At 40.8% G+C, this 27091-nt stretch overlaps 1 protein-coding gene across 1 annotated transcript; it reads left to right on the forward strand.

The window, feature by feature from the left end:
* Nucleotides 1-17366: 17366 nt before the first annotated feature.
* Nucleotides 17367-21643, forward strand: synprb (synaptoporin b; the record flags this gene model as incomplete). Its single annotated transcript, XM_084061832.1, has 5 exons — nucleotides 17367-17390; nucleotides 18982-19106; nucleotides 20628-20826; nucleotides 20984-21175; nucleotides 21287-21643. 5 exons carry the CDS (start codon nucleotides 17367-17369, stop codon nucleotides 21641-21643), a joined length of 897 nt encoding a protein of 298 aa, XP_083917958.1.
* Between the last annotated feature and the right edge of the window lie 5448 nt (nucleotides 21644-27091).

Below are 27091 nucleotides of genomic sequence, written 5' to 3' on the forward strand. Positions count from 1 at the left end.
GAACAATACAAAACTATAATAAAAAAATAAATACAAAATAAATAAACACAAACAGTTGAGTCACTCACTGAAGTATATCACAGAGGCAAACGTGAGGTTGCAGGACTGAGTGTCGATGGGGAACTTGCAGACGTTCATTCTACAGCTGCTGATGGCCACGTCATCATTCTTTTAATGTGGACATAAGGGCTGACAGCAGCCCCACCCTCTAACCTGGAAGACAGACAGACAGACAGACAGACAGACAGACAGACAGACAGACAGACAGACTAAGTATCCTTGAGCAACACACTGAACCCCTAATTGCTCTCTATGAGCAGGTTGGTGCCTTGCATGGTTTCCTCCGCCATCGGTGTATGAATGTGTGTGTGAGTGTGTGAAAGTAATACACAACCTATGTAAAGCGCCTTGGTTAAAAGTGCTTTATACATTTATAGAACATTTCACATTTGTTGTGTAACACCAATAACATTAATGACTAGTCGTCCATATCCAGGATGCTGTGCACCTAGCTGTAGAATACAACTCTCGTAGGGTTCAAACCCCATGGACACAGGGACTTTCAGCACTATACCCCGTAGACACTCCAAACATGTACAAATTGAAAATAAAGGTGCTTACCCCCACGCCCCAAATGTTAACTGTCGCTACGGGGTAGTAGTTTAATGTAATAATCCATATCTTTCAATAAAGAAGTGTTTTAATGCCGTCTGTGGCCGATTCTGTCGGAAGTTTCCAATGGGCCGTAGTGACGCGCCCATCTGGTGAAACCCGGAATTACACTCAATGTAAACAGGAAGTAAACGAGGGTGAAAAAATGGCGTTGGGCCACAGAATTTGTACATGTTTGGAGTGTCTATAGTGCTGAAAGTCCCTGTGTCCATGGGGGTGAACCCTACAACTCTCGTAGATTGAAAACGTCAGAATCATAAATACGTCTACGAGAGTTGTATTCTACTACTGTGCACCCAAACTACTGTATGTGGGAGACATGAGACTTGGGACCACAATTGGCACTACAGATCTATAGCTTGTGTCAAAAATGCGTACCACCAGTACAGAAACACGATGAATTCCACAGAACTTAGAGGGATCCCAGGATATGAACTCATTTTTCCATTTCTGCAGTAGAAGAATAGATCCCATTGATAGCTTGTAGACATATCATTACTTTCTGTTCTTTTTGTCAAGCACTTAGTCCTTCCATATGTAACCAGGTGGGCCTGTTACTAATTAAGGCAGTATATCAGCCAGGTGCTCCTTGTTTCTAATCAAGGGTGGGGTTTATTGGCAGACAATGTTTAAAATGGCTAGACTGCATTCGTTCAGGGGATCGATCCCCTATAGCTTGCTGTAAGGTAGTACCTGAGGAGGACAAGAGCTGGAAGGCATGGCTTTTCTAAATGTATCAGCATATAGGCCGCCTGGTGAATTAGTAAGCTGTGGTAAAAAGTATGCCCTTAGTCCATGCTGCTGTGCTCCTTCTCCTACTCTGTTACGCCAGCCCAATGTATGGTATTCTATTGTATTGTATGTGTTGGTTATTTATATGCTTGTTGGGTTTTAGTCTAGTGTGTATTTTAAAAGTTGGAATACTTTATGTACAGAAGGAAAAATAATGCCTTTTTGAAATCATTCTGTCTTATTTCCATGCTCATCCTTGGTTATACGATTACGAACCTGTGCATTGCACACAAAAGCATTGTATATTTTATTACTATTATATACATCCTTCTGTCTTTCATACTGTATACTGGATTTCTACCCCTCTAGTCCAGATTAACCCCCCCCCCCCCCCCGTTGACGTAGATGTACGTACCTTCTTTTATATACCTTGGTGTAATGCAGGTTATCAGTTGCCAGATTTTGCAAAAGAAACAAGCGGCCGTGTCGATAAAAACAAGCCCAAAAGAAGCAACTAGGCTAATTTGTTTCCACTTTTACATCGGCTGTTTTACAATGGCAGATCAACAAGCTCACAACGTGTCACATCATGACACGTTGTGAGCTTGTAGATCTGCTATTTTTAAAAAAAATTGGGGAAAAAAGTAAAAACATTTGATCAACACAAATATTTGTGTGGCACCACATATTTTCAGATGTGGGTCTGCGACAAATGCATATTAATCTAGGTCCTTGACATGAACAAAAAGATGTGGGAACCACTGGTTAGAAACATTAGAAAGCAAGCACAATGAAGCGACTACACTTAAAAAAAAATATAAGCAGACATGGCAACACGGGAGCGTATTAGGAGCCCCTTTGATCTCACCGCCCTTTGCGGCAACATCAGAGCGTGACGTTACTGTCTCTTGTCCACTCTGATTTGAGTATTTCAATTGTTGCGCGCGCGCGCGGACCTCCCCCTCCTCCCCCATACACTCACACACACACACCATCAAACACGACGACACACGTTTTGTCTACAAGCGCTGCCTGTTTGGAAGTAATAAAATACTCTTATAGTGAAATAAACAACTCATAATATAACGTTACTCCACATAGACGTCGAGTAGAGTTGAGGTGGCGAAAAAAAAGCTGTTAAAACACACTGTGTGACCAGACTGTGGAAAGAGAAGTGAATTATCTCTCCATCCACCAAACAAGGTGAGTTTTACTGCAGGTGTGCGTTAGCTTAGTCTCAAACTTTTCCATGTCAAGGACCCCCAAACTGACACTTATTAGCCCGCAGACACCCATTTGAAAAGATATGCCAGGACCCCCATAAGAGAAGATTGTTTACAGCTATAGCAGTGATTCTCAACCATTTTAATTTCAAGGACCCCCCAGTTTGACATGCATTTAGGCTGCGGACCCCCATTTAATGACATTTCTATCTCTGGAACCCCAATATTGTAAAATCAATGTTAATTTGAGTGTACAAAATGGAACCAAATTGGACCCGGTTCCATTTGTACACCCTCAGAGTTGCAGACCCATATAAGGGTCCTAGCTTTTGTTCCTATACTATCCATCATTTAGCTGGGGACCCCCTGGAACTCCCTCAAGGACCCCACTTTGAGAACCAATGGCTTAGCTCAGTGGTTCTAAAACTTTTTCATGTCTAGGATCCCAAAATTGATACACAATAGTGGAAAAAGTACTCAAAGGTTTGACTTAAGTAAAAGTATCAACACTGCAATGTAGAAGAAGTACTCTGTTACAAGTAAAAGTCTGGAATTCCAAATTTACTTAAGTGAAAGTACAAAAGTATTTGGTATCAAAATGTACTTAAAGTACCACAAGTAAAAGTACTAAAATGTTAGAAAATAGCAGATCTACAAGCTCACAACGCGTCGCAGTGCGACGCGTTGTGAGCTTGTAGATCTGCTATTTTCAAATCGCCTAGGTATAAAATGGGGCTAAAGTGGTTAATGTATGTTTTATAATGTAATGATGTATATCTACAAAGTTACTAGTAGCCTAACTAAAGTTTTCAAATAATTGTAGTGGAGTAAAAGTACAATATTTGATGTAGTGGAGTAGAAGTAAAAGTAGTAAAATAGTAAAAAAGAATACAAATAAGACAAATAATGTTACAGGTGTATTACCTACATTTTTGGTCCAAAAAGCATTTGTCAAATATACTACTCTTAGACACGTTATCATCCACGTAATAAGCACTAATATCAATCTAATCTAATGTGTGTTTCAGGACAGTAGTCTCAAAGGGGAATCTCATGGATTCCAGGTGATCCTGGATGAGTTGAGAGATCTGGAGAAGAGCCTGAATTTGTTCTTTAAGAGCAAGGAAGATTAAATAAAGGTTCAATAACACATAAAACCCTCTCTCTGCTCTCTAGATGGCGAGCAACAGGTCGTGACACGCCCGCTACTCCGTGCTGACCTACGCGCAGATCATCATGGCGTTCTACAACCTGTTCGCACCCTCCTCAGTCTCTGACCGCCTAGGTGCTGCCGCATCCGGACGCTGGTGATGCAACTACTGCCAGTGGCGTGCACAGACATTTTGAGGGGCAGGTGCTCAAGTAAGTTCTACTTTTTTTTGTTTACTTGGTCTGCTCTTTTTTCCCTCTACACTATACCTCTTTGCCAAAAATAGCCGATCTACAAGCCGTGAGCTTGTAGATCTGCTATTTTTGGCTAAACTTCTCCTCAGAAAAGGGATGCTAGGTTTCGAGTGGTTATGGTAAAAAGAAAAATCATATCACATAAAGATTTGGCGGACCCCCTGTAGTAACTCTGAGGACCCCCTAGGGGTCCCGCGCCCCCTGTTGAAGACCCCTGCTGTAAACTGGAAAAAAAAAAACTTTTTTTTTCTTTTTTCAAAAGGGCACTTCTGGTCAAGAGGGCAAAGGGCAGGTGCTCTAGCACCACCTAGAGTCTATCTGTGCACGTCCCTGACTACTGTTGGGCGAGCAGCTGGAGGTACAGTAGTAGCAAAATCAGAAAGTTATAATGGAGCGCTGATGGCCAGGTGGCAAGTACATAGCATTGTGGGGGTCCTTTGACACAGGGCCGGCCCTAGAATAAATATAAAAAATAAAACATAAAAATAAAAAAAGTGGTTGTGGCCCTAAGCGACCGCTTATATTGCTTATAGCAGCGGCCGGCCCGGCTTTGACATGAGAAAAGTTTGAGAACCACTGATATTATAGCAGCATAAATAAAATAAAAAGTTAGGATTTAGAATACATTTGTAGGATCCCCCAGAAGCAAAGATTTTAGTTTAATATGTTTGCTTTAAAACAGGGGTATTCAACTAGATTAGGCAGGGGGCCACAATTGTAAAATGACTTGAAGTCAGGGGCCACAAGACCATGTTTGTGGTTAACCGTTTGTTGTGTGTGCTATAGCAAGGATTCACAAACTTTTCAGGCTGTGAACCCCCAAAAAGAATCATATTTGAACTGGGGATCCCCCACACTGACAAGCACTTGGAATTGTAGGAGTTGAGTTGATTGATTTAGTTTGAATCGGTTCCACAGATAAATATATTGTGAAAATAGCCGATCTACAAGCTCACAACACCTCGCAGTGCAAGGCGTTGTGAGCTTGTAGTTGCCTCTTTCTTACGTAATATTTGACAATTTGGCCAATTTGGTATTAAAAAGGTCTGTAAAGTGTAACTTTAGAAATGTGCAGATATCTATACATACACGTATACTGTATGTTGGTTTGTTTACTGCTGAGTGAGAAAACAATATTGCACATTAAGCTAATCATCTGGGGACCCTCCAAAATCATTTGAGGACCCCCCTTGGGGTCCCGACCCCCAGTTTGGGAACCACTGCTACATAGGACACAACAGTGGACATATTATGTCCATTATGGTAACTTATTGGGGCCGGCTTCCTACTGCATTCATGCATTTTGATGTTTGAAAGGATAATTTTTTCCCCTTTTTTAAAATCTGTTTATTGTTTTTTTTTAAAGGCATTTCTGTGCCAGTCCTTCATAGTGCACAGGCTTTGATTGGGATATTGAGAAAATAGGAAGTAGATATGTCAGTGTGTCCCTGACATGGAAGTGTCTTTGTGAGAAGAAAAGTGGAAGCAGGCTGGCAAGGTGAAGGTTATTTTTTTTATGTTTTTGAGCATCCGACTGATAAGGGCACATCACAAGCTCTAATAATGAGTCAGTTCAGACCATCATTCAGCTCAGGACGCTATTGCGGATGAATGAATCATACTGTAATGACAATGACATAGTGTAATGTCAAGCTGAACTACTTGAAAGCTACATTATTTTGAAATAATGAGAAGTAAACAACATTTCTGGCTGTTTTGTTTCTTTGTACCATGAAAAGGTATTTTCTTAAGTACATATGATGTGAGCTGCTTGACACATTTTGATCCAAGTGATTTTCTTATGGGTGATTTTTTAGTTTATGCTGGAGTAAAATATCTTTCAAGTAAGATATCTGTACCTTTACTATGGTTTTTATACGCCGCTATTTATTTCTCAATGTTTAACGTGTAAGGCAGAATTGGGCAGAAATCATGAAGCAGTTGCTGCAATTTGTATAATAATAAGTTGTTGGATTTATTATTACACTGGAATATGGAATGTGTTCCAGGGGCCAAATGAAAGCTCCGCTGGGGCCAGGTGTGGCCCGCGGGCCGCCAGTTGAATATCACTGCTTTAAAACATATATATATATATTAAAAGATTGTGGTCTTTGGGGTTGGGGTCTAAACGATTGGGCTCCAAGAAAAGCTCAGGTTCGGGGCCCCAACGCATGCTACAAGGCCCCAACTACAAGCTCACAACGCCTCGCACTGCGAGGTGTTGTGAGCTTGTAGATCGGCTATTTTCAAAAATGTTGCCTTTCTTAGGTAATATTTGACGATTTAGCCAAAGTTTGACCATTTTTTATACTATAGTTGGCTACTTCTGACGCAGTAATGGTTTATTAGTTTATTTTTATTTGTCATTTTAGAGGTATTAAAAAGGTCTTAAAAGGCCTTAAATTATAACTTTAGAAAATGTGTAAATGCCCTGTATAGACTTATACTGTATGTTGGTTTGTTTACTGTTGAGTGAGAAAATAATGTTGCACATTAAGCTAATCATCTGGGGACCCTCAAAATAATTTGGGTCCCGACCCCCAGTTTGGGAATCAATGCTCAATTTAGGCATTATCATTGTATTGTGTAACTGCTGTTCTACCTTTATGGCAGTAGTATGGCATAATTTACAGTAATACAAACGTTTAAAGGTAGGGTAAGTGATTTTCTTTGGTTAAAATAAGTGTTAAATTGCTCTATATTCTGATAGTAATCATTGCTTTAGAGTGTTTGTTCAGTAACAGGAGTCTCCATGTCTCTCCAGCTCTTTATTAAACAGAAAATGAATTTTCAGGTCAAGATACCAATTTTATCCAATCAGGATAGAGAACTCAGACAGGATACAGATTAAACAAGTGAAATTGGAAGTGATGACACAAAGAAATGAGCAGACACACTATACAAATGAAGCTGATAAATGGGCACACTCTCCTGATTGGCTGAAACTTTGTCACCTACCTGAAATAAAATGTATGTTCTGTTTATTAAAGAGCTGGAGAGACAGGGAGACTCGTGTTACTGAACAAACACTCTATAGCAATGATTACTATCAGAATATATATATATATATAACCATTTAACAAAAAACTTTTTCAACCAAAAAATATCACTTACCCTACCTTTAAGAAAATGTAAAAATGCAATGTTGAAAATATTTTGATAAATCGATATGCCGTTTTTTTGAGTCGATATCTAATCTGCTTTTAGAAGCATTTGAAAATACAAATGATGTTGCGTAGCCTATACTTTGTTGATGCCCCCTAGTGGCACTGTGCTTGAATATCTGCCAGCTCTCCAAGATGATCAAAAGCTTAAGACTTATTGCCACTTTTGTTAACCACTTGAACCCCCAGCATCCCTATTCTGGGGGGATCTTTCAGCAAAAATAGCCGATCTACAAGCTCACAACGCGTTGCGCGTTGTGAGCTTGTAGATCTGCTATTTTTGGCGAATCGATTTGTGTAGAGTGAAAGAATAGCATACCAAATGCGCTCTTTACAGGTCCGTTTTTATCAAGTATAGAGTGTTTAAGTGGTCCTGAATTTGCATCCCCTACCAAAAGCTTATTCATCCTAGTGTATGACGGAGGATAATTTCACGATAAATTAAAATCTCTGCGATACGATTATTGTGACAGGATACAGTATACGTATACAGTAAACATATTGCCTCAATTCACTGGCTCCCTGTACATTTTAGAATACATTTTCAATGATATTTCAAGAAATACCAGATCTACAAGCTCATGTGCCGAGCTTATAGATCTGCTCACTTGAATTAATGTTTTTTTGTTTGTTTGTTTGTCTTTCTTTCTTTCTTTCTTTCTTTCTTTCTTTCTTTCTTTCTTTCTTTCTTTCTTGTGGAGACAGACTGTGCCGAGGTTGTTGTTCTTGTGCCATGAATGCCCAGAAGACTGAGGTTCTCACCTATACAGTATAACACCCCCCCCCCCCCCGACACCGTTGGAAGGCTCAACCCGAGGATGCCCTTAGAGATGGAGATCTCTCTCTATCCATGGATTTGTCTGCATGGGGGGGATTCCTCCGCGCCAACGGCCCTGGTCTTTGGTGGTCTCCACCGTGGATCGGTTGCTGATTGACGCAAAATTCCACGACAGTGTGTATGATGTGTCTTCATTGATGCAGAATTCCACGACAGTGCGTATGTGTCTTCGGTGGTCTCCGCCGTCGGTCTCCGCCGAAGACCTCGGCCAGCCGGGGGTTTCCTCTGAAGACATCTCAAAGTAGGAACCTCTTCCTTTTCCTTTGCTGGATGCTGCAGCTGCTTCATGCTGCAGTTTGTTGGATGCTGCTTGTGGTGTTGGTGTTGGATGCAGATTGTGTCGTATGCGTGCTGATGTGGTTAAAGATGTTGCTCTGCTGCTTTTTTTCCAGGTTTTTTGTGTAGTGTAGTTTTTGTTTTCAGGGTGAATCTACAAGGTTGTTTTTTTCAGGTTGTAGTACGACTATGTTGGTAGTGTTGTGGCTGTTATTTTGTGTGTGTGTGTGAGAGAGTGTGTGTGTGAGAGAGAGAGGGATAATTTGCATTCAATATGTTTTTAGACATAGGCCTCTGTAAATTCGGGTTTGTTTCTAGTGGGAATTCAGCAGCACACATGTAAATCCCGCCCACTACATTTGATTGGGTAAAGCGCGGCCTGCTTCCTGATCTGAAGGCACGCCCACGCCACGCCAATGTGCATGGGTTGTCAACACTGTTACCGACAGATCCAAGCGCAGCGATGGATCTGTTATTGAGAGATTAATTGGATCCTATTCCAACAGAAATTCTAATCGAAGTACTTTGTACTGTTCCACCTTAAATTCTGTCCATTGTTGATGCTTCCTTGTCCACTGGTAGTTTCCGCACTGTATTTAGTTCAGGCCCTCAAGCCCATTTCCAAATGATAATTTTTGTCCAATAAAACAAAATATCTTCCCAACTATCCACCTTCATAGACAATAATAACATCTTTGAGAAATCTTTGTCTGGCTTGAGAGCCCTCCACAGAACAGAAACCACCCTCATAAAAGCCAAATTTACTCTTTACAGCTGATGCTGGTGACTGTGTAATACTAGTACTTTTTGTTCTTAGATGTTGCATTTTACACAGTTGACCACTCCATCTTGCCAACTCGCTTTGAGACTTGCATGAAAACACCAGAAGAGAGCTCCGGGCTTGTATAGGGGCATCTTGGGCATGGCTATGTGGCATACAGTAGGTACAATGGTTTTCTGTTGTTTTGCATGCCACAAACTAGGTGAAGTTCATCTGGGTTTTGGAGATCTTCTTTTAATATAATTTTTGGTGGATTCATTTGTCTAGTTGCAGAGAGAAAGGGTTCATACACTGGCGCAGTGGTTCTCAATCTTTTTTTTATGTATTTGGCCCACAGACCGACAGACTGAAAAGATTTTGTGCCAGGGACCCCCAGAAGAGAAGATTTGTGTAAAAAAATATAAACACCTTTTCAAGATGTGTGAAAAAAGAATGTAAAAAAATAGCTGATGTACAAGCTTGCAGCACGGCACGAAGTAACACGCTGTGACCTTGTACATTACATCTGCTATTTTTTAATAGCCAACATATTATGGATAAAGTGGTTAAAATGAATGTGACGCTATATTTACCAATTTTGTTGGGGACCCCCTGGAACCCCCCCAAGGACCCATGGGGGTCCCCGGGCCCCACTTTGAGACCCACTGCACTGGGGGACATTTATGGAGATAAGGGCTTGCGTTCCATTCTGGATCTATTTAAAGAATTTGCGTTGTCACATTCCTTCTTTTTATTTCATTTACAGTTAAGATCAGCTCTAAAGGCTAATGGAGGTCCATGGCAAAATCCCCTTGCACCAAACCCACATAGCATGTTATACAACTCTATAGAAGCACAAGTGGCCTGGTTTCCAGCCTCTTATCTCACAGCACACATACGGTATAGACCCCTGGTATTGGAAAGCTTTATGGAGGGCTGGTATTTCAGACCTGGACCTATATACTGTATGTATGGCTTTCGATCGGAATAATGTATGACCCAACATAATATTGTTCAGTGGTGGAAAAAGTACTCACATTTTTTAAGTAAAAGTATCAAATAGGCATATGAAAAATTGCAATACTTTCCAGATCCATGAACGTGCGATAAATTGTTCATATCCAATATCAGACTTTTAGGAGGAGTAGGTACCCCTTGAGGTATGAGAAACACTGCACAAAGCATAAATTACGCTTGATGCTTCATCATTCAACATCGTTCTTGGCTTCCATGGCCAAAAGGCACAAACAAAGATCACTTTATTCAGACCAAATCCCTGCTCCCCTCCTCTAATCTTGCTTTGTACTTTGAGGTGGAATTCCACAAGGTCCAGAGCAGGAGAACAGATAGGTACTCAGCCCCTTTGTTTCCCATTACCCTCGACATCCACATTCTATTCATAATGGATAACCACACTCACTTACCCCCCTAAACCAAAAGGACCCAGGCAGCGTCCCTATTCTGGGGCAAACATTTGACAAAAATAGCCAATCTACCAGCTCACACAATGTGTCACTAATGTATTGTGTGCTATTTTGTGCAAAGAGATTTGGTGTGGAGGGGAAAAGGAGGGGCCTTGTCATAGACATGTAGGGGACTCCGGTCAACGGAGTATGGTGTTTATTATTGTGCCTTATGTAACTAAGGGTTGACCAGCATTCAAAGCATTATGCTAATATCCTAACCTCAAGCAGGCTGGTGTTTTTCTACAGCATCTCAATTAGCCCAGGACTTTAACCCAGTGGTTTGTATGAAGACAAAAGAAGCCATAGACTGCATGGATAGCAGCAGGGCTACTAGACCTCTTCACTGGGGGTAGCCTACCCCCCTCTGTGCTCTACCCAGCACAGAGCAAAGATGCACAGTAGCCTACCCTGGGTAGGCTACTGTGCATCTTTGCTCTGTGCTGGGCAGAGGCTTCATGTAAACCACACGACTTCTGTTCTGTGTGTTTCTCCCTCCCACGGTTTTCATGGTAGAGACTACTAGAGAGGGGGAGTCTGGGACATAGTTCCAGAAAAAGATGCATAAATAATGCAGTGAGCGGCTGAAGCCTCCCCACTCCAATGTTGTGAATACCCAGACTAACAGGTCCTTCTCACCCATTGGATACAATTTGTGCCATAAAAAAGATCCCAGCAGCAGATGAGGCCTGGCGAAGTTAAGTTGCTCCTCATACAAATTATATCAGTGTATTGTTCGAGGTGAAGGAGATGGATCAATGCTCTGAGAAAGACAGTAGGCTCATCATTACAGTGGACTTAACTTTCTACTAGATCAGCATGGCTAAGTACTGCCCTCTCCTGGTAATAAAATGCCTAGTAAATGCTTGCTTGGAGGGCAGTTGAGTTCTTATTTATTTTTCTCCTCATGACTGTTGTGTCAAACGGTTCTGTTGGGGAATATAGCCCTATAAGGGATGTATTATTACATGAACTAACTTTTCTGTTCAGTATTCAGCAGTCATTCGCACTAAACTGTCAACTAAGCTAAAAAGTTGAACTAAAAAGTTGCCTGTGCAATTGTTGAAATGTTCCATTTAAAGAAAATAAATGATGAATGTAAACACATACTTTCATGAGTAAAAATGATGGCCACACAGCAGAGGCCACAAATAATATAAGTTCTTCTTCCCACATTTCCCGGCTACTGGGACCTTTGAGTCCTACCAGATGTCAACAGCTGGAATGATGAGTGAAGGGCGGGTGAATGACGATGTGTGGGGTCATTATAGACCTGGGTTGCCTTTGTTCATTATTAAAATTCAAATTGTTATTATATAGTTGGGCCTGGTTAACCACCGTGTAAGCTTGTTCCTGTGTCTATGTGAGCGGTTCCCATACAGAACAAAAAAGACCACTCAATGAGGGACCTGTATGGTCAGTGTATGTTTTCTGACACTGACGCTCCTCAGTTTCCTGATGAGAGATGCTGCCATGTCTTTTTGTCTCCGCCAGGAGACTATGTTTTCGTTCTCGTCCTTCCGTGTGTCCACCAAGCTAACATTGGTCAAGCTTCACGTGACACGTGACAATATGTTGAAAGGGTGTGCTTTGATTGGCTAGCGAGACGCATGATGAAATAGAGCCCTATAAATAGGTGCGTCACTTCAAAAGATCATTTATATCTTTTGAAGTGAGGTAAGACAGGATTAATCAGGAACAGTACTGGCGGAGACCTGTGCTCCGAGGAGCACATTTTCTAGTTATTTTAATTTTTTATGTAGTCTATATTTGTCTGAGCGGTGAGTATATTGTCGATGATTGTTCCAAGATATTTAACGTTAGTGACGTGCTCCACCTCCTGCCCCTTCACGATAACACGCTTATGCTGCCTGCTCCCAAAATACAGTACCTTGGTCTTACTGACATTCAATTCAAGAAACGAGGTGGCAAGGTGATCAATGTCCTGAGAGGAGGAAGGGCTGGTGACATTCTGCATGCTGGCAACCACGACCATGCCATCAGCTTACTTTATGAGTGAGGGGTCTTTGCTGTCTCTGCAATAATATGTGGACAAGGCTGTATTCAGGACAAGGCATGCCATTTGGAGAAGGTGTTAATACAAACTTGTTGGGCCTCATGAACTCCCTGATCCTGCAGGACAAGGCTTTTCTCCTGACAATCAGATCACATACAGATCACATTTTTGCGATGCGAGTTCCTCGCTCACTAGACCAGACGCTTCATGTGCTTGCTTAAATAGAGGTGTGAGGGTGATGGGTCTAAAATCCTTAGTGTAGGTAGGCATATTGATATATATTATAATGCATGTAGTGTGCATAGGGCAGGTTGTGAAAGTGTGTATGGTCATGATGAGAGAGAGACAGAGAGAGAGAAAGAGAGGGGGAGGGAGAGAAAGCAGCAGAGCAAGCGTGTATGCATGTGCGTATGTGATGAAATGTCTCCTGTTTGACTGCTTGATTTCCTCGGAGGCATGGAAGCATCATGCTTACTGAATGCCATTCTCATGTAAATGATTTTCACTGGCAAAATGTCCTACAGCAGGCCTGTCAGAGGAAGTGATTGAGCAGCTTTTTCCTCCGCTGATTCCACATGCCTCCAGAGACACGTGCACCCGCGCATGCTCGCTCGCACACCCACTCACTCACTCACTCACTCACACACACACACACACACACACACACACACACACACACACACACACACACACACACACACACACACACACACACACACACACACACACACACACACACACACACACACACACACACACACACACACACACACACACACACACACACACACACACACACACACACTTGCATGTCATGAACGCATGCATGCCACACAAACAAACAAAGGTAGTGTTTAAGAAATACATTTTGATTGGTTTTGCATGTAGTGTATCGAACAATCATGGTACATTAAAAACCTCCACGGTCCACCATACCAAAACAACACAGAGGATGTGCTACCTCTGAATTAGGAATGGCTGCCTGCTATTATATCTAAAAAATGTTTTATTACAATCGACTAGCGATAAGATTACTTCTAGGAAGGCCCGATGCCAAATTACATTTGAGCTGATCCCTCTGGAATAAAGTATTTTGTTCTGCACTGCTGATTGATTATTTGATCAATTCTAGTTCACCTACATGAATTGTAATACAGAGTTTTCACCAAAAGAGGTCAGTAGAGGCTTTTCAATAACCATTCACAGTAATAACCGGGTGCTATTTGAAACCTATTCAGTTACAGTATCTGACACTAATCAGCACCCGTTCAGACAATCAGTATTCACTCTCAGGTTTTGGTGTAACAAAATAAAATATTGTAATGACTACTTGCTTAAGTACTGTACTTCAGACAATGTTGAGGTACTTTTACTTCACTGGAGTATTTCCAATTGTTTATACTTTTACTTTTACTCCACTATACATCTCAGGTAAATATTGTACTTTTTACTCCACTACAATTATTAGAATACTTTAGTCACTAGTTACTTTGTAGATCTGGATTATTATTACAACCACTTCAGCCCTATTTAAATGTTAGCTATTCGAAAATAGCCGATCTACAAATTCACAACGCGTCACATCCAGATGCGTTGTGATACGTTGTGAACTTGCATTGTGATCAGCTATTTTCAAAAGATTTCTATACATTTTATACATATTATACCTTGTGAAATGGGACATATTGAGTAATTTCACTTGTGGTACTTTAAGTATATTTTGATGCCAATTAATACTTTTGTACTTTTACTCAAGTAAATTTAGAATTCTGGACTTTTACTTGTAATATTGTGTTTCTATATTGCAGTATTGATACTTTTTATTTTATTTTAAGAAAATGAGTACTTTTTACCACCACTGATGACAGTTGGGTAGGTATCTGCTTCGGAGGAAGAGCCCTGACAACACCTTGGAACACTTATTTATAAATTAACCAATGTGTCTCTAACCAGTCACTCTCCCTATGGCGCACAGAAGAGAGAGGGATATACTCCAAGCAAACATACCTATCAATTAGTGTTTTTACACACATAGAACAACTTATAACATAACACGCATAACACATACTGTAAATGATTAGTTACATTTCCTATAATCGTCAGAAATTGTCAGAAATGTTCAAAAATTGCCACTCTCCATGATTAAATCACTAGACTTGACAGGGGGCCCCAAGGGCCGCGGTTGTGCAATGTACGACCCATTAGGCAATTTAATATAGGATTTGAAATGTGTCATATGTTTAAATTATTGCTGTATATGCATGACTCTACCTGTTGAGTATTGTGTTCTGTATTGTTACCTCGGCTATATTAAAAAAGTGATATTTAATTCATAGTAATTTAATTCAGTCCCTTCCCATGAGTCCCTTCATAGAATCCAAAAGTACAATATTTCTATTTACAATGTAGTGGAGGGAAAGTCATCAGCTTGCAAAAAAAAACAAAGTTCAAAAACGTACTTAAATAACAGTACTCAAGTAAATGTACTCAGATTCTGTCCACCACCGACCCTAACCCTATTCTCACAGAGACCCAACAATGTCCCCATGAGCAAGTCCTTGGCCAGGAAAAAACTCCCCTTCAACAGGAAGAATCCTAGTGCTGAACCTGGCACTAGGTGGGCGGCCATCTGCTTTGACCGGTTGGGGTGAGAGAGGGGGGTGAGAGAGGGGGGTGGGGGTGAGACAAAGATCAGCAACAGTGATGATAACAATACCGAGTGGCCGACAGTAACGGATACAGGATAGGTGGGCACTAAGGACATCTGGGCACCTCGATGTAAAATTGGCTATTTTGTCCAAAATGTAAAAGAATAAAATGAAGAAATGTTAATACATGATGTGAATATGCACAGTACACTATAAAGAAAACATCACATGGATGCACCTGGGACGTATCATCAGTGTTGTAGCCTGGGTTCATAGGGTGTTTCGGGTCTCGCAACAACATACACCCTCGCCCAGGTGACCCAGCCGGGGTTGATCAAGCCCCGACTTACGTCCCAGTAGCTACCCACGGTCAGTCCTATAGGGAAAGACACTCAGTCCGCTTCTCCGGAACTACTCTGCCGGGCTCCTCCTCCGTCTCACCAGGTCCAGGACCTGAGCGCTGTACCAGATCCGTTGCACCACATCATTATCAGACTAAATGTATCCTTCAACTTCTTGTTTATGCCCCAACATGACTGGATATACAGTCTTTGTAGCAATTTGTTGCAATTGTAGAAATATTAGACCTTAATAGTCGAATGTTTATTTTTACATTTTGGACAAAATAGCCAATTTTACATTGAGGTGCCCAGATGTCCTTGTGCCCACCTATCCTGTTACCACAGTAACAGTCAGTGATTCTCAACCTGTGGGCCATGAGGATATTGCAAGTGAGCTGGAGCTGAGCAGAAGGACTACTTTTACAATCTCACAGCTCATTATTTGGAGAAAGTTGCACTCTTCACAGTAACAATGCTGTGAACATTTCCCACTCAAGTTACCATGGCAACACCTGATTTATTTTGCCTTTGTCTTGGGAGGAATGATTTATATACAATATAGCTATGGATAGTATGAATTATAGATTGTAATTCAAACAATTTATTTGTGCATCAGATAACCTCACCATGTTTTCTTCCTTTCACCAGTAACCCAATACTGCCCAGCCGGGCTGAACAAAAGAAAGAGAAAAAACTCCTTCATTTGTTACTCTAATTACTATGATTATGATGCCAAATTGCTCTGTGCCTGATGAAATATCCTCATGCACAAGAAGTCAGGGTAATGAGATGTAAGATGTTTTAGATTCAAGGACTATTGCACTGCTGTTGCAGATGTCATAACGTGCACTGCTGTTCATGCCCTCCAGATACTGTATGTGTTTCATCTTTCGTAGGTGTATCCGCAGAGAGTCATGCTTTTATTTCATACCAAACATTCTCTGGTTCATTATTTAATGTTCCATATCAGATCTGATGTCTGATACATTATATGCCGTATTCAATTGAGGATTTAATGTGACGTTACACATACGAGGGCCGGGGCGATATGACTTCAAATCAATATCACCATTATTTCAAACTTTTGCCTCTATTATGAGGAATTTTCTTTAAATCGTGAAAATAGCCGATCTACAAACATGTAGATCAGATATTTTCACTATTTTTTTTGCAAGTCGCTATTTAACTACGAAGTATCAGGGTTAAGTGGTTGAATAGAAACAATCCACAATTTATATGTATCGATTCATTGATGTATAAGAAAAAGTATCTCGATTTGGTTATTGCTATTTCGGTGAATTGGCCAGCCCTAACGCATACTGTCGTGGAACTAGGGGACATTTATTAACCTAATCTCTTACAAAAAATATTGCACTTATGTAATTTGATGATTTAAAACAACACATTAATGATGGCTTTATGTCTGCATTGAATTACATGTTATTGGGCCAGTCACCACCTGTGGTGTGTGTGCGCGTGCGTGCGTGCGTGCGTGCGTGCGTGCGTGTGTGCGTGCGTGCGTGCGTGTGTGTGTGTGCATGACTGCCTGCCTGTGTGCACTTGTGCCTGTGTAATTCATCAGGGACATCGGGTAGAGCTATACTTTAATCTCAGTGTGTAGAGAACGTTTGATAAGAAAGCTTGTGAAGAGCAGTGCAGAGATACTATTACATTGAAATATCTAGACTAATCAAAATCTCCTCAAGACTGGCTTCCCATAAGGAATTATTCTGTCCTCTTACCGCATCTACAACAGCAGAATTACTACATTATGATAAAAAAGCAACTAACATCCTGTGGAGTAGAACCAGAGCTCTTTGGTTTTTAAATGTGCATGGTTATATTTGCTCCGGTAAGTTTATTTTCTTAAGCATGTTGATATTTGCTGTATCAATATTTTTTTTGTAGTTTTTTTGTTTGTTGTGGCTCATTAGGGCTAATTAATTCTAATTCAGTCAAGCCTCTCTTGTGATGATTTAATCACATAATTATTCAGTATATTAATAGTAATTGTACATGACTTGAAATATACTGGTTGAAGAGGTACTGTGTAGTTTCTTTTCAATTGTTGCAATGATGCAAAAAGTAAACATTTTCTGTAATGTGTGAGATAGATAGAGAGAGAGAGATAGATAGATAGATACTGTACATAAAAAGCAATGCTGTAATAATTCAAAAAGTTGTGTCATCCTGTCTTGCTGTGACCACCCTGTTGTGCACAGCAGGCAGCTCTGTTTGCTGTCTTCCCATCTTTAAAATATTCATATGTTTTAAAATCAATGAAAAGATGAAACAGCCTTGAATTTAATGAGGCATAATGAGAGACTCGGATAGTTGTGGCTATGTTTGCAGTTGGTGTTGACATTTATGTAATGTTTAATACTATTGCAGTAGGTATTATTAGATTGATAATTATGGTGTTCCTATCATTACATCATACCAATGCATTCTGGGTGGCGCAGTTGGTAGCGCTGTCGCCTCACAGCTAGAAAGTCCTGGGTTAGATTCCCGCTGGGGGCGCTGTGGGCGCTGGGGGGCGTGTCCTCTCCTCCGCGTCATCTGTGCCCATACCCTAGGTGGGGTTGGCGAAAGGGCCTTTCTGTGTGGAGTTTACATGTTCTCCCCAGGTCCCCTAGGGTAGATACCCTCACAAAAAAACATGCAGTAATCCTGGTCTCTATAGACGAATCCACAGAGTCGCTGCCTGTAGCTGCGGTGTCGCGGTGCGGAAAGGCAGCCGCTTGACACCGCAGTTACGATCGCCGATCTGTGGATTTGTCTATACTGCCTCCCCCTGGTCAGCCGGGGCGCCTGATGGAGGGGAAAGGAACTGGTTGGAGTGACGTGTTCCTTCCTCGTGCTACTTCCTACCGGGGAAACTCCCCCCTGTCAGGTGATAAGAAGCGGCCTGCTAACTCCTCATGCATTGAGGAAGCATGAGCTCAGTTTGGGACCCTCCCCAGGCTGGCAGAGGGAGAGTAGTGCCCAGGATTACAGCTTAGTCATTGGCACTGGGTGAAAGAAATGGGTAACAAAATCGTGAGAAAAAAAACAAAAACTAATGACAGTGCATTTCATTGATTTTGAGGTTGAAAGGCTATATTATTAGTAGATGCTTTTTTAAAATGCTTTTTTGTTTAGCAAATGACAAAGAGCCTTTACCATACAGAAAAATATGTTATTCTTTCAGGGACAAAATGTACTGTAGGAAGCCACGTCTCAAGAACTAGATGTTGAATATATTCTGCTAAAATAAAACCATATTGGCAGTTGATACGGTATTACGTTTTGTTTTTTTGTTTATTCATTTATTTATTCAATGATATTGTGATATATCACTTTGAAGATGACAAAGATTAGGAACTAATGTTTCAAGCAGAGATGTAACAATTACATTTCTCTGTATCGCTGGTAGCCCGTTATAACATTATGTTATTTCGTAGATCTTTGCCATCTGTGCTTTTGCAACTTGTGGAGGATACTATGGACACCTGCTGGTTAAAGTGGATTGTGCAGATAGAAGGCAGAGCAACCTCAGCATCAACATTGACTTTGCATATCCTTTCAGGTGCAGTATGTGTTTTACTCTCAAATATAGGCTCTATGCACATATTATTATTGGAAAGAAATTGGGCCTATTCCTTACTTACCTTCATAGCCGTTACCACCAATGATACTAATTAACCCATTAAGACCGGGGAAAGCATCTGTGTAATTTTAGATTTATTTGGCTATTCAAAAATAGCGCATCTACAAGCTTGTAGATCTTCTATTTTTTCATATTTCATATTTGCAAATGTTCGCTTTGCAAAATATATATTCAAGGATTAGATCGATATTTAAGGTGTTCCTATCATTACATCATACCAGTGCATTCTAAAAAAGTGCATTTAATTGATTTTGAGGTTGAAAGGCTATATTATTAGTAGATGCTTTTTTTATGGGGGTCCTTGACATTAAAAAGTTTGAGAACCACTGTGCTACACTAAATGGAACAGAGCCTTCATTACTATAATTGGTAAGAAGTAAGGACGGGCCCAATTTCTTTCCAATATGGCTGCTGTGCATAGAGACTATTACAGCCATTATCTATTTGGTCCAAAGGTGAAGTTATCTAGCTGATAGTTATGTATGGTTGTGTACAATATGATAACTCTAGTTCCATGATCACTGACAAAGCAAAAAGTTAGTTTTTCTTTGTTTTTTCTTTATTGTCACATCACAGACTTACAGGTCAAGTGGGTGAAGGTAGAGTGAGAGCGGAAGAGAAAAGAGAAAGAAACATGGGATAGATGGACACTGCAGCGTAGACTATTCTGTGTACTTGTGCTCTGTGTAATTAGGCTGAAAATGTTGAAGAAGTTGCATATGCATGATGCAGCCAATAAGAAACCTATTCCTCTATGGGGGCTGTCACTATGTAAGAACAACAAAGACTCCCTATAGCCAATCCTCCAGTTTTCAGCAACCAATGGAACAGCAGGGCATCTCATTAGAGGGCTCAACCTGTGATCATAGAGCTGTGGTCACCATACGTAACTATTACGCACAAAGAATTTTCCATATAACACATTTCTATGTGTATAAGGGTGTGGCACCCCACCTATACATGTGAGGTCACTTATGAAGCGAACAGCTACTGTAGCCAGCAATACGCCTTAACACATTGTCCTCTTATTGCGCCACCAGGAGGCCGATTTTTGGTAAACACATTTTTTGATATTACTCCTGCAGATTTTGTTCAAGAATCACGTAAATCGGTACACATTATCTCAATAGTCATGTGATCAAGACGGATCTGTCCGATTTTTCATATTCCATCCTGATTGGTGAATTTCCATTGCTGGCCCACAATAACCTACCTGACCTGGCGGAGACTTTTTTCTAGTTTTTGTATATGCTCCCAGTATAACAGCTGCAGTCTGCAAGTCATTATTACTGGCTATTCAAGGCTGATCTCTCTTGACACTTGTTCATAGTAAATGTCAACCCGTGACACTTTGCCTACCGACTGACATTCCCTTATAGTGACATGCGTAATCTTTTTCTTGACAAATTTCCACTTATATAATTTCTTCCTGTCTTGTAGATTACAACAAGTGCATTTCAAAGCCCCCTTGTGTGAGAAGAACAGACATGAGGTCTTCTTCCTCCAGGGAGATTTCTCCTCAGCAGCTCAGTTTTTTGTGACAGTGGGTGTGTTTGCCTTCCTTTACTCCCTGCTGGCAACGATTGTGTACATCTTCTACCAGAACAAGTACAGAGAGAACAACAGAGGCCCACTCGTGGTCAGTGAGTTCACATCTTTAAATCACACATACAGTGTATTATCAGTGTATTAGTATGAATCAGTTTAAATAGAATTGTTCTTTGTGAAGAATATTTCCATTATTTTATCCAATATCAGACTCTCTTCATAATGCTCCTCTCTTTTCTCCTGAACAGGATTTTCTTGTTACAGTCATATTCTCGTTACTGTGGCTGGTTAGCACTTGTACTTGGGCCAAAGCTCTCTCTGATGTTAAGGATGCCACAGACCCTACCCAGATCCTTCTGCTCATCACTGCTTGCAGAGCTTATGAAAATAGTTGTACGGCTACCCAGGACCCTCTCTGGACAGGCCTTAATTCATCTGTGGTAGGTATTCAGATGCCAAATAGAACATGGTTAATGGCCACTGATTTAAACAAGGTATTTATTTTACTCCAAGAAACACAATTTGTATCTCTGCCTTTTTTCCACCTCTAGGTTTTTGGTTTCATTAATCTAATCCTATGGGCTGGCAATATTTGGTTTGTCTTCAAGGAGACAGGCTGGTACAAAACTGGAAAACGATATCCAACCAGGAGTGCTTCAGGCAAACGTGCCAGTGGAATGAGGCAGCGGCTTTACAGCGAGAGCAGCTTCGACCAACAAGGTGAAAGTTTTGATCAACAGACCTACCGACAACAGAGCATCAGTGAATCAGAGGGGAATTTAGGTAGCTTCAATCAGTCCCTGGGAAGCTTTAGCTTACCACACACACAGCTAGGCACACCAATCATCTATGGCCAGGAGATTAGGACCACCTCGAAGGGGACAATGATACTTGTCAAGGAGATTTAGATTCTGAGCTAGATTTCGGCCAATGTCTTGTAACGGAACAAACATTCATGTATAACAATACATAGGCATTTTTACATCAAGGGTTACATGTTATTGATTATTCTCAATACATTTTATCTCTGCCAGGCCGATAGGCCAGGACGCAGAGATTTTGATTTTGTGAGTGTGTCCGTCCGTGTGTGTGCGTGACTGTGTACAGACAGAAATTCACTCAAATCGCTACATATCAGTGTCATGTCATAAACATATATCATTCAGATTTTTCATATTCCATTTCGATTGGCTATGGTGTGCTTCCAAAGCTTGTGGAAGTATTTCTTCTCAAATAAGCCAATAAGATAGTAGTAGAGCCAAATGTTATCATTCTGCTTGTCACTGAATTAACCATCCATGATCATTTTCTGATCTTCACAGGAAATAAGAAAATTACTTTAGTCTACATTTTTTTAAAATAAAGTAATAGTGGCGTAGTTGTTTGGGCAACATGTGCATGTGTGCGGGCGTGCGTGTGTGCGTATGTTTGCGTGTGTGATGATTTTCAGTTTGACAGTATTGTAGTCATATGCAATGTATTGCTGTTGATTTTGCAAATAGTATATAGTGTGTCTGAACAAAATGACATACTGTCTGATGACAGCATTATTATACCCGTCAAATGAAACCATTATTAAGACTGTCAGTTTTCCTATTCATTTCTATAAATATAATCATTTTATTATAGCAGTGGGGTGTTATTATAACAGATGCCATTCTGTGGACTTCTGAAGTTAGCTCTGTGTTACATATCTTTTTTCTGTGTTACATATCTTTTTATTTTTCAAATACATTTAGGCCTATGGATATTATGGATATTGTTTCACGTTGTTCTTCAGTAAGGCATAATTGTATTAATAATGTATTATTATTTGTAATAAATTAATACATTTGAGCTCGTACCTGTGTCCGGCCTCTGAGTGTGTCAATATGTACACTGTTTTGTGCCTAATATGCTGAAAGACAAATGTCTGTGTGTTTTGAATAATCCTGGTACTCTTGGCTATTGTTTATCCTTACATGAACATTTTGCTTGACCCATGTCAAAAGGGTCGTGCAACAAATATGAAGGCATTTTTGCTATGTAAACATTGTTACACATTCTGTTGTAGATGTCCAACTGTATAGTAACAGTACTTGAAGTGTGTTACCATCATACCGTGGTAATTAATATCTGGTTAGAGAGAGATTGTCATGCCCTCACATGCTTTTCAGATGGGGTTTAGGGAGTGGTGGACAGAAACAAGAGTGCATTCTCTGTTGTCCAACCTCATTGTGTGAGTGTGCATGTGACGTACTGTAGTGCAGTGGTTTTCAAACTTTTTCATGTCAAGGACCCCCAAAAGGATGTTTATTTGGCCCGCGGACCCCCACCCCCATTTTATACTTTGGCTATCCCCAATAGCCAAAGTATAAAATATGGCTAAAGTGGTTGAAATGATTGTGAGGCTATATTAACTAATTTTGCTGGGGATCCCCTGGTACCCCTCCAAGGACCCCTGGGGGTCCCCGGACCCCACTTTGGGAACCAATGCTGTAGTGAGTGTGCCTCTGTGTGTGCCTATGTGTATGAGGAACAGAGGGAGAGGGCAGAAGAGAAGAACCATAGTTCCGGTCCGAAGCGTTTGTTTTTTATCACTTGTCAGCATTAGATACACATACAGTTTAATAAGAAAAATATAAAAATGTAATCAACCTTTGGCATGTATATTTAAATGCGGGGATCTATTCTCAAAAGGAAGATCAAGTATCGCAAATATTGACGTTTTCAGTATTGATACATACCCAGCAGTAAGACAAACAAGATTTGAAGTTTCAAGTGCTCTTAAGACAAACAAGATTTGAAGTTTCAAGTGCTCTATAAGTCTAGCCTGGTAAACCATCCCGTGGGTGAATTCACATAATCGTGTATCTTTTGCAGACCGGTCTCTAGCCACACGCGACCGGGATGGTTTACAAGTTTATTTAGTACACAGTCTGTTGCTCTCAGAATATGGCAATTTTGAATCAGGGAGAAACTTAAGAGGTTTAGCATGGTGCATCTTTATCAGAGTCACGAATAAAATAACTTCATTGCATTGTTATGTGCTCCAGTATTGTACTTTGGACTAAACCTCTGAAGTTTCTCCCTGATTCAAAATCCAACATTTCTGTATGTGGAAGATAGAAGGAGATAAAAATAGGGGAAGGGACGAAAACACCAAAAGAAAGAAAGGATTACATTCTACTCCTTGGGGTGTGACTGTATATTTTTGCACATACGCAAATGTGCAAATGTCCTTTGCATTTCCCCATCCTATAACTAGGAGCAATGAGCGCCACATGGAGCAATTAGACTTAAGTGGAACCTCGAACATTGGACTTCCCAATGTTCGAGGTTCCCAGGCAGGGCTTCCCAGGCAGGTTCTCTAACCAGCTATGGTCGCCCATTTAGGGAATAACAAAGTAGAGATGTCTGTTAATTGTGAGGATAATGAACTGCACAGCTATTCACCCACTGAGCCTAATAGGATTAGTCTAACTACTGTATTAGTGGCTCTTGTGTTTGGGTCAGTGATTTAATCTGTTAGGGACTTAGTTGCATCCCTCCTAAGATTGTTGTTGTGTGGCAAGGTTGAAGAGAAAACACACATTACAAAAGTTATATCCATGAAACGGCAAGCATGTTTGTCCTCTCTGAGCAGGAGGACATGAGGAGGGTGCTATTGGTGAATATCACAATGGTGAACAACAGAATGGTGAACAACAGAGTGGTGAACAACGGAATGGTGAACATCAGAATGGTGAACGTCAGAAAAGAAGCCAGACCTGGTGGGACCTCTGAGCAGGTCATCAAGGCCTGCACCGACTTCCTGGTGCGAGTCAACCTCTCCCTTGCCCATACAGTCGGTGGTCACCACTTGCTTCAAGAAGTCCACCATTGTCCCGATACTCAAAACTGCCTCTTTGTCGGAACGTTGGAAAAACCAAGGAGATGATCGTGGACTTTGGCAAGAAACAGCAGAGGTCTTATGCGCCCCTCTTGATCACTGGGGCACCGGTGGAGAGGGGGAGTATTTTCAAGTACCTTGGTGTGTACATCTCCAAGAACCTGACCTGGAGAATGCGCACAGAATCTGTGGCAAAGAAGGCGGGGAAATGCCTGTATACCACCTCTGGCAGTTAAGGAAATTCAAGGTGTCACGGCTCCCTCTATTCCCTGCTGGACATTTACGACAGACTTGAGTAGAGAAAAAAGGATTACAAAAGACACGCACTACCCGTTAACAGACTGTTAGTGACAATGTAATTAAGATGTTTTTGTTAGGTTTTTTTCGTAAAGCGACTTCCAGAAAAGCGCAACATAAATCAGATGTATTATTAGTGTGGTTGCCCGAATAGGGCAACCAGACTATAGTAATAGATGAACTTTATTTCTAGATAAACTTTATTTTGGCGCGCTACTCCTCCCACAGTTTTTTTCCCCCAATTTCGTGCTATATGTCAAAATGACCGGTCTCACCGGGAATCGATGGTTATCCGTTTTGCTAATAGATTGGTTACATAGTTTAATTGATATTGATTTATTAGTGCATTAAATGTCCCCATCGACTTTAATGGGAAAATGAAAAAACTCCCATTCAAGTATTTTTTTTATCAGAAACCGTAAGGGCTAGAGTTACAAGACTTGGAGGGGAGGTTCATAGTTTATTGCAAAATTATTGAAAAAATAATTACACCAGTCGGCCTCATGGTGGCGCTATAACAGCCCACTTTACCTTTTGGCCTATAACTTTTGAACCGTAGGTCTTAGAATAAAAAATCCTTTCCCCTGGATTCCTTGGGTCATGACGCAACTCCCCATATGGGCCACGCTCATTTGCGTCCGGATAGATTTTCCGCCATTTTGAATTTTCTTCAAAACACACTTTTAGCTCCTCCTCCCACGTATTTTATCCAAATCTCACAAAAATCGGTACACATGATCTCTGGACCCTCCGACGGTATTCCTCCCGCCGTATTCCTCGAGTCCCGGCGGCCGCGACCCGCGACCGGTGTTGGCGCAACCACACTTTGCAATTTCCCAGAACTGCGACGTGTCTAGTTATTATTATTATGAAAATAGCATATCTACAAGCTCACGCGTTGTTATTATGATATTTGGTGTAGACGAAAAAAAACACAGTCCAAGTACAGAGACAACTCAGGTCTGTTTCACCAAGAATAGAGGGTTTAAGCGGTTATAGAGTGTGAAGCAAGTGAAGCATCTCATGTAAGCTGCATCTTCTCTGTCCTCGCCCCTTGGCAATTAAAATGAACAAAAGGCTTTTGGATCGACTTCACCGATCCTCCCAACAGAGATGTTAAACACATGCTGGTGTCCAGGGCTCTGCCATTTTCTTTGAGGGAAATTACAGCGGATGTACCCCCCAACATAACAATTAGAGTCAGGTTACCAAGAGGAAATACATGGTTACATGAAGGAGCTCATGACACGGTTGTGTTTACAAGAAGAGGCAAGTACTGTAACAGGGTATGGAATGGATCGCCTTGCATCTTGCATCTGAGCCCTGTTTGGACTGAGTTGAAATGCATCTCTTGTATTTAAAAATGGTTTTATTTATGTTTTTTAATTCATTATTGACATTTTTATTATTAAGAAATAGCAGATGTACAAGTTTGCAGCGCTGTGAGCTTGTAGATCTGCTATTTTTGAATAGCCAATGTATAAACGGATAAAGTGATTGTGATTAACACATTTGAATGAGGACCCCCTGGAACTCCCCCAAGGACCCCTGGGGGTCCCCGGACCCCACTTTGAGAACCACTGGTCCATAGAATGCATTCAGATCAGCACTTTCAATCGATGGACGCTTAACTTTTGTAATGTGTGTTTTCTCTTCAACCTTGCCACACAGACATGAACAGTCTTAGGAGGGAAACTAAGTCCCTAAACAGATTAAATCACTGGCCCAAACACAAGAGCCACTAATACAGTACAGTAGTTAGACTAATATCAGGCTCAGTGGGTGTACTCTTATATTTTGAGTGCAATCATTCCAAATGTTTTTTGTGTGAAGTTGAGTATAAAGCACTATATGAATAGCAAAATATTCAATACTACACAATATACAAGTACACATGAGTTCATAATGTAATTAGAAGCCCATGAGTAGTATACAGTAGTATTACGTAACGTATATTTGTTTACCGACCCATCAATGGAAATATAACATATTACATTATATACTAGACCATGACAATTATCTGTTTGCAGATCATACAGTACATGTTGACCAGTGGTGGAAAAAGTGCTCACATTTTTTACTTAAGTAAAAGTATCAATACTGCAATATAGTACTATGTAATAAATACTCTGTTACAAGTAAAAGTCCGCAATTCAAAATGTACTTGATTAAAAGTGCAAAAGTATTG

This window comes from Gymnoscopelus microlampas (assembly GCF_963454915.1).
Source record: "Gymnoscopelus microlampas genome assembly, chromosome: 7".
NCBI classification, from domain to species: Eukaryota; Metazoa; Chordata; class Actinopteri; order Myctophiformes; family Myctophidae; genus Gymnoscopelus; species Gymnoscopelus microlampas.